At 33.6% G+C, this 8,896-nt stretch overlaps 1 protein-coding gene across 1 annotated transcript; it reads right to left on the minus strand.

Annotated features, from left to right (window-relative positions):
* Positions 1 to 3,441: 3,441 nt before the first annotated feature.
* Positions 3,442 to 7,667, minus strand: LOC115716645 (uncharacterized). The gene is made up of 4 exons (XM_030645492.2): positions 5,990 to 7,667; positions 4,777 to 4,923; positions 4,356 to 4,472; positions 3,442 to 4,261 (listed from the first exon to the last, which is right to left on the minus strand). The coding sequence occupies exons 1-4, from the start codon at positions 7,520 to 7,522 to the stop codon at positions 3,644 to 3,646; spliced, it is 2,415 nt and encodes an 804-aa protein (XP_030501352.1). The 5' UTR covers positions 7,523 to 7,667; the 3' UTR covers positions 3,442 to 3,643.
* Positions 7,668 to 8,896: the final 1,229 nt, after the last annotated feature.

Genomic DNA, 8,896 nt, shown 5'->3' on the forward strand with positions numbered 1-8,896 from the left:
CTCCTGAAGAGTGTATATGTTTTGGAGAATAATATAATTATATTATTCGTGTATATAAAAATGAAACTTGTAATGATTATGTTGTAATGAATTTACATTACCTTTTGAAAGTTTCATTGAAATACAAATTATAGTGAACCTGAAGTTCATGAATTGAATTATTTTGACATGATCAATCATATGCAATAAATTGTCAAAGAATTTGACTAAATTTTGTTGAAGAACCAGAAGATTCTTCTCATTGTTATTTATAAGGCTCAAAAGAAGAATGTACATATATTTGCACATAGAAAATATTTAAATTATATTTTCTTAACAATCTTGAGCCATTGTTAGATTTTTATTGCATAGTTTCTTATCGACGTGATAAGATTATATGATCATGCATTTACAAAATGTGTAAATTTATGTATTTCTAATTATACACGTATGACTCATTCTTAGAAATGAATTAAGTTCATAAGGATTGAACTTGAAACTGAAGTTTATTGAACCTGAAGTTCAATGTCATATAGTATATATGAGTTTAAACAAATATTGATTCATTGTGATATACTGAAATCCCTACAGGTATATTAATATTATTAGATATCACAATTTTTAAAAATTCTCTCGATCAGGGGGAGAGAAGCAGTTGGGATCGATGATAATTTTTGAAAAATGATCCTTGCACAAAGTTATAAGAACGATATAGTTCAAAATGATATATACCAACTGCAAATCAATATTACTCAAAGTTGAGATAGAATGAGTTGAAAACGCCTGAAGCGTAAATGAACAATATAGAAATTATTAGTAAATGTTCATTTGATTTGTCCTGAAGTTGTTAAATCTAGAGGTACTCATGGAGATACCTTAATGTTATAAAGTATTAAAATTATAACCGTGATGAAAACGGTACTCGAAAAGACTCCCAAGAGAAGTTAGACATAACACATTTGATCATAATTGAATCCCTGAAGTGATTCGTTATAGGTACCTATAAATGATAAACATATTTGAAAATATGTAATTTAAAGAGATCTCTATAAGTTATGTCAATATGGGAGGAAATTATCATTTATTGAAATTTTTGTCGACAATAAATATTGAATGTTTGCATATGCAATAAACTAACATGAGATAGCAAGGATCATGGTATTAGATTTGTCGAGAATCATCGACATACATTTTGATTTTTGGCCAAAATATTATGACGCAATCCAGGCAAATTTACTCACATAAAGTGAAGTAAGACCTGTAGGGTGTGCAAATAAATATTTCTAATGAGAAATTTGCATATATGTATTTGTACATAATGAATTGTTGTACAAAGTTTGCATAGACATGAGATTGATTGAAGTAAGGCTTAAATATTGAGAAAATATAATCATGATTTGATTATAGCCTGGAATATATTTTATGAGGATTTATAAGCGTCACATAAATGTTGCAACAAAAGGTTATTTATTTGGAGCTCCTAATATAGTGAGAATTTGAAATAAGCCTTATCTAAAAATTCTAGAAGAATTTAATACATGTCTTAAGTGATATAAATTCAAAGTCGCGCGCACTATATGACAAAGATCTTTGTATGAAATAAAGACATGTAAGTAAATTATTGTTTGAAAAATACGTATGGTTGTCTATGCAGTATAAATACGTAAATTATACGTTGTGATAGACTCTTGAAGAGTTTTTGATTAATTGAAGAACAAACTTTTATTTCTTTTGTATTTCGAGAAATATTAATGTATAAAGTTTGTTCATTAGTATTGAAGTCCTGAAGTACTTCATATGTATTAAGAATTATAGATATATGATCATTTGATATGAAAATTAAGATCATACAACAAGATGGAACAAATATATGGTATTGGAGTACCATCATTGTCACAAACGAAAATTTATATTATCATTAATGTGTTATCTACTTGAAATGTTAAATTTTAGTATGAACAAGATTGTATATACACATGAATGATACAATTAGTTGGATAAATATGAATGTTCCACGAACCCCTCATCTATAATTTAGAAGCCCATACATACTCTAGAAGAGTTATAGAAAATATATGATCAAAGATTATATATGGTGATATTTTAAAAGTGATAACAATAATCTTATGAGATATATTATCACCAAAAGAATTATGGATCATATGTGTATGAGGGGGAGACATATTCATGTTGCACTCTTTTTTCCTTAGTTCAGGTTTTGTCCCAATGAGTTTTCCTGGCAAGGTTTTTAACGAGGCAACTTGCAAATAGTTATGAATATGAAATATATATTGTACTCTTTTTCCCTTAGCTCAGATTTTGTCCCCCTGGGTTTTTCTGGCAAGGTTTTTAACGAGGCAACTATAAATCATGTTAACATACTTGCATTTTATGAAGTAAGTAGAGAATATGTGTGAGTGAGATCATTGACATAGCATATTCGGGAAACATATGGATTGCACTCAATAAAGAAGTATCAACCCAAGCAATTCTCTATGGATAATACTGCTTGCATCGCTCAACTAAAAGGATGGTACATTGAAGGAGATAGAGTTAGAACACATTTCACGAAATTCTTCTTTATACGCTTCAAGAAAATACATATTGGTGTTCAACATATTTAATTAAGTGTCAATCTTGTAAACTTATTCACAAAGTTATTACCAACATCAACATTTGAGAAGACGGCAAATAAGATCGAAATTCGTCGATTAGAAGATCTCCACAAATGCCTAATGAGGGGGAGGGAGTTAGTTTACACTATACTCTTTTTCCTTTGACCAAGTTTTCAGCAAGATTTTTAATAAGGCAGCTATTATGGACATCCAAGGGGGAGTGTTATAAATATTAATAATTATGTGGATGTCCAAATCTTTTATTTATTACCATGAATTGTAATCAACATTCCTCTTTTCCTTAGTTTCCCTTTTTCTTAGTTTCTTAATATCTCACTCTTGTATTTGTATAAATAGGGGCTCATCCCATTGGAATAAACAACTCAGAAATTCTCATTCACTTTCTCTTTCTCTCTTCATCTTCTTCTTCTTTCCTCTCATCTACTTTATATTATTTTATAACAATATTTTATTTATTTATTATTTTATTTTATTTTTTAGTACAAAGTTATATTTATGTTTGGATGACTAAAATTTAGGGATAGTTTATTGATACAAAGACTTGATGCATTCTTTTTTTAGAATATGATGTGATATAAATTAATTTTTTTGAAAATGACTAGAATTTTATAAAATGGGTTATAATCAACCCAACCCACTCATTGCATTTAGGCCGGTTTAGAATTCCATAGGTCAAAGTAATTGTCATGGTACAATTTTTTTCAAAATTATGTGAGATGTACATATTTGGGATATATTTTCATTTTGTGTGCCCTTATCATCTCAATAAAAAATCATCAAAGAAAAAAAAGAGTCCCAATAGAGGAGGAATTAATTAACTAAAAAAAAAAAAAAACCCTTTTACATTTTCATGCTGCACGTATTACAATTACTTACAAGTTGGCAACAACAAAACTCCATCAACAAAGTTTGTAGAGAAAACACAACTTTCCCTATTCCTATAAGCTTTTCTTTTCTTTTCTTTTCTTCTTTTTTGTTTTTTTTTTTCTTTTATCTTCTTAGAAACTCTTGTTCTAGTGTCATCTACACTACACCCTATGAAGAACACCAAAAGCTTTCCTCAGTATATTAAACACAACATACAAAAACAAAACCATTACTACCTTTTTAGACGCCAACATTCTAAGGTTCACTCTCACACCATGTTTTCTCATTATCCGTACCACTGTCATTCCCAGCATAAGAAGCCATGAACCAAGAGCACATAGAATTGCCTTCATAGTATCTGTGGGTCCATAAACATTGTCCACCTCACCACTTAAAACCTCCACGTAAGGCCATGAAGGCGAGTCTACCTGAATGTTATCTGGCTGGTTTATTCCAAGATTCTCATTCAACCAATCCGACAACCAGACCAAGAATTTCGCAAGCCATCCAACCTCGTCATCTGAGATGGGGCGCTTCATCCAGTCACCCTTGTAATTGACATTGGTCATTGTACAACTGCTGACTCTTCTGGGCTTGAATATATCATCACGGACCTGCTGATGCTGTTTTGGTTCCGGAGAAAATGACAATGGCTTTATCGTGTGGCTACCGAATAGGCAGGCCACTTGTGATTTCAGTGAATCAATGCACTGCAGATTTCGAGCAAGATTGTCACCAGAAATGGCTTGCAGCTCAGCTTCCGCTCGTAATATGAACAACTGAAACAATGAAATCATTAAAATTGGTCAAGATCTCGTAGTGTATACATGATTTTAAGGAGGAGCAAAGGAGAGAAAGGTTGAGCATAAAAACCTGAAGTAGCTGCTGGCCGCCATCTTCTCCATCACTGAAAAGACGTAAATCTTTGTTCCAATTTTCATGCAAGAAAGATCCATCAGCATCAGACTCCGATAATCCATCCTCCCAGTCCTAATGTTTACAAGAGAAAAATAAATTAGGTGACCAGTTGCTGCGTAATTGGTTTCTTCTGCCTCAAGTAGAACACAGGGCCTATCATCGATAGTTGCATTACAATACAGCTTACTTAGGAAATGCCCCAACAGGAAACATCGAACATCAAACTTATAGATATAGCATAAATTCCAATTATATATACTTTAAACTGACTGTATATTCCACGAGTTTATATTTTTTATTTTTACTTTTAAAGTGACAATAAAGATGGTTTTCTTACACACTTTTGACTAAAAATAACAGGGAGAGTTGAGCGTACCTTCAACTGTTCACGAATTGAAGGTACAAATCTATACAAGCTATTAAGCATTGGTTTCCCAATTCCAGTCTGTTTGGAATGGAAAATAGAATCCACCATCTTTAAAAGGTCAAGTAACTCTTTGGATGATGTCAAAATATTTATAACCTGTAAAAACGGCAGAGATAAACATAAGCTCAGTTAAAAGAGACAGTCAAGAAGAAATGAGCCAAAGAGTAAGTCTGGAATCTGGATGCAGAATATATATATACACACACAGCCAGGATCCCGCTGCAAGAAACTATAAGAACTGGCTACCCCTCTTGTGGGAGTTCAGACCTTGTGGGAGTCCCACACGACTGACATTTGAGCTACCCCTCTTGGGGATGCAGAAGATCTTATAGCAAAGAACATTGACTAGAGTTGAAACTATAATTCACATGTGATATTTTATATATATTTTATTATGTAAAAGTATCAATAGAAGTTCGGTACCTACTCACCCGAAACTCCCACACAAATAAATTTTGTTCTGCAACTTCATCTATTTCAATTGTTACAATATTCACTACGGCAAAATGTGTAAGAGCATTTTGTCTTACAAAGTTGCAGAAGCTTGACTTCATCAGCATTGGAAAAAACTTAGCCAAGGCCCAAGGTTGACTTTGGGCTTATATGTGGTGGTGTGTAAGCCTATGGAAGCTGGATGGTTATAGTAGGTCACCTACGTATTCTTTTTTATATGAAAGTCGAATAGCTAAGATAGATGTAGTAGGTCACCCACATATCACCTCTTATGTTCTACCACAAACACAGCATTACAACAGGCGTACCAATTAAGATTTGCTAAACAAAATCAATAGCATACATATATAGCTTAACTTAAAATCTATCCTATTCGTGATGCACCATTGAAATATTCTCAATTATATATTGTATAAAATTATTAATTTCTCCTCCCAGTTCAACCCTAAAATCCTTGAGAAGCATAAATATATAGCAATAAGCTATGTCAGTACTTAAAAGGAATCAAACTCTGAACCTGTTAACGTCATTGGGTTCTTTCAACAAATTGGTTAATATATCAAACCCTTGAATTATAATAAATCACTGGATACTGATAAATAAATAGGTTTAATGGTGACGGGCCGGATGAGCTTATTAAAGTAGGAAGTGACAAATTAGACAGCATATAGCTTGAATTTAGAGAGAGAGAAAACGACAAGAAGCCAACCTTTAAGACCATCTGGACTACTATTTCCGCATCAGCATGAAGAAACTTGTGTGCAAACCCAATAAAATGCATAACCAAGGAACTATAGTACAAGTAGTTGGACAAGACATAACCCTGCCAAGTAGGTGAATACCCACAAGCTTGGAACTGCGATTCCTCCCTCTTCAAAGTCTTAGCTGATCCATCAACAATGGCATCAATAGCCATAAAGTCATCCAAACTGATCGTCCAAGGCTCTATATAAGTAATCCAAACCGAAAACACATCGGATGCATTTTTTATTGAAGTTTCTATGGGGCAATATAAGAATGTTCTCAATATAAACCTATACAGTGGCCTCTGAATTGACAAGTTCCAAGACCCATTAGAATTCACAAATGGTGAAGCCACAATAGCATTCCTTGACCTAGAACCATCAAATGAACCGGAACTCCACCTTGGACTGCCGCTAAGGTCAAAATTCTCATTCCCATCTGACTGCATTGCTGAACTCAAATTCAAGTACTTGACAAAAAGTTTCACCATCTCACCAAGCCCAGCTGTAGGCGGTGTATCACCCAAAACCGACCGTAATGGAAAATTTACTCCAAACGACTTGCATAAATCAACAGGTAAGGGTGAAAAGTCATTGTCAACAAGCCAAAAATGAATAAAAACATTGACAACGAACTCAGCTTGCAAGATAACAGAACCATCATAACTCAAGGAGTACTGAAGAAGCGAGCTCCGATAAGGCTGGTGCGAATTCAAATCACTCACAGGCACAAATGCACGGAGATAAGCATAAAGAAGCCTAACATAAAGACTGCACTCATTCCTACTCTCCGGACTACCCCGTTTACTGCTAGAAAACCCAGAAATGGAAGAAACCCAATTCTCCAATTTAAACCTTTTATTTCTCTTTATGGCAACAGTGTCACAACTCTCATTGTTTCCTCTACAAACAGGGTAATAAGCGAACCAAAACATATAGTATTCAAACACATTAAGCTGAACTTGAAACACAGAACCCTTAACGGAGTCTTCCTTAACTTTACCTTTGAAAATTGGGCAAAGATCAGCTAAAATACGGCAGTCCTTGTCAGAGGAGAGCATGAATCGGGCCCATTCCGGCAACCGTTCGTTCGGAAATACGTACTTCACAAGGGATAGACGATCAACAGCAGAGATTGAGCTGAGAAGGACACCCCCGGGAGCAAGAAGGGAAAACACTCTATTCGCTAAATCAGTATCATTGGAAGCGAGAACTGTGTCGATCCAGCCGTTAGCCGACGACGGCAACGGCGGCGATTGCGATGGCAACGATAACGATGAAGACGAAACGTTATCGTCGAAACCGAAGAGCTTGCAGACTAGGGTTGGGAAGACGAAGGAGAAGAAGTGGCGGGAGTGGTCGGGTGATTGCGAGTGCAGGAAGGAGTCGATGGCGGCGCAAGCGACGGAGATCTGAGAAGGGGCGGAGGAAGCGAGGATTGTGGCGGCAAGGTCTTGGGATTTGGATAAGGAATCGACGGTGTAGGAGTGAGGGTGCATGGTATGAAAGGTGAGCGCGATCGCATGAGAATGATTTGAGATGTAGAAGAACAAAGAAAGGTAAGCTAGGGTTTATGAGTAGAGAAAGAAGTAGAAAGAAAAAGAGGTTTTTGAATGTTTTAAATGAGAATAATAAGGCAAATGGCGCTCTTTTATGGGAGAAGATAGAAATTATACAAATACCTTCGTCCACGTGGCGGTATCTTAGAGACTTCTTGGCGGTAACGGTGGTCTACTGTGTTACTGTGTAGGGCCTTTCTATCCTAAATTGCCTTAACTTACACTAATTACAGTAGAACTTACCAAGTAAATTATATTCTAATTGGGAGGTTATAACTAAATAGAGTTACACTAGAAAAAAAAATTAAAAACCAAAAAATATCAATGTAATAATAATAACAATAAATAATCATTAATACTATATCGTAATAGAAATATTTTAGAGTAAATATAATTTCATACATGTATTATAATTTAAAATAAAATTATTAACTTTACATAAATAAATTTACAAAATATATGTATATATTTTATTAAGATGTAATTATTCTTATATAGAGGTATACTTTGTTAATACGGGACTTAGAAAATGTATAACTAATTACAATTTAGAGGTTATTCTTATTTATAACTGGCCCAAATCGGGACTTGATTTTTTTATAACAAATTAGAGGTTATTCTTGAATAGAGTATTCTTAAATAGAGGTTCTACTGTATTAATATTATTCAGCAAAAGAAATTAATAATTATTAATTATATGAGTAATTAATTAATTTAATTTCAAAAAAATATATAATATTATTTTGACTTCTGTGTTGTATTTTGTCCGAGTTTTCTGAATAATTAAATGGTGATTTAATCCCTTTCATAACAAAAAAAAAAGAATTACCTCATATACTATTTTTTTGAAATTTTTACATGAAAAATCCATTTTACACAATTTATTACAAAAATACCCCTACACGCCTACATCAACTTTTTTACTTACCATGTTTGTTTTATTATAAAAATACCACTTAGTCATCATTTCATGCACATACACGTGTGCTATCCCCATCACTCATCAATCAAATCTCACTCTCTTCCCTCTCTTTTTTCATTTTCTTTCAATTTCATTTTCGATTTTTCCTTCTGTTTCTAAGTTGTTTTGAAGATCAAGTAACCTCCATTCATAAGCTTAACCACCCATTATTGATCATGTTTTTTCCCTCTCGTTTTTTGTTCATCCACAAAATTTCAACTCCCACTAAGCCCACAATTTCTCAACTGTTTTTCCCTCTCAGTTTCATTTTTTTCAAATTTATTTATAAGATGGCAATCACTCGTTCATCATCATCGCCTTCTCCAGTTCTCAAACAAAAATCAGAAAATGGG

This window comes from Cannabis sativa, chromosome 5, assembly GCF_029168945.1.
Source record: "Cannabis sativa cultivar Pink pepper isolate KNU-18-1 chromosome 5, ASM2916894v1, whole genome shotgun sequence".
Classification (NCBI taxonomy): Eukaryota; Viridiplantae; Streptophyta; class Magnoliopsida; order Rosales; family Cannabaceae; genus Cannabis; species Cannabis sativa.

Excerpts from the sequence above, each read along its gene's own strand:
- LOC115716645 (XM_030645492.2), bottom strand. The coding sequence starts at position 7,522 with ATGCACCCTCACTCCTACACCGTCGATTCCTTATCCAAATCCCAAGAC. Across the intron at positions 4,473-4,776 it reads CAATTCGTGAACAGTTGAAG|GACTGGGAGGATGGATTATC; the intron begins GTACGCTCAACT and ends TGTAAACATTAG. Across the intron at positions 4,262-4,355 it reads GCGGCCAGCAGCTACTTCAG|TTGTTCATATTACGAGCGGA; the intron begins GTTTTTATGCTC and ends TCATTGTTTCAG.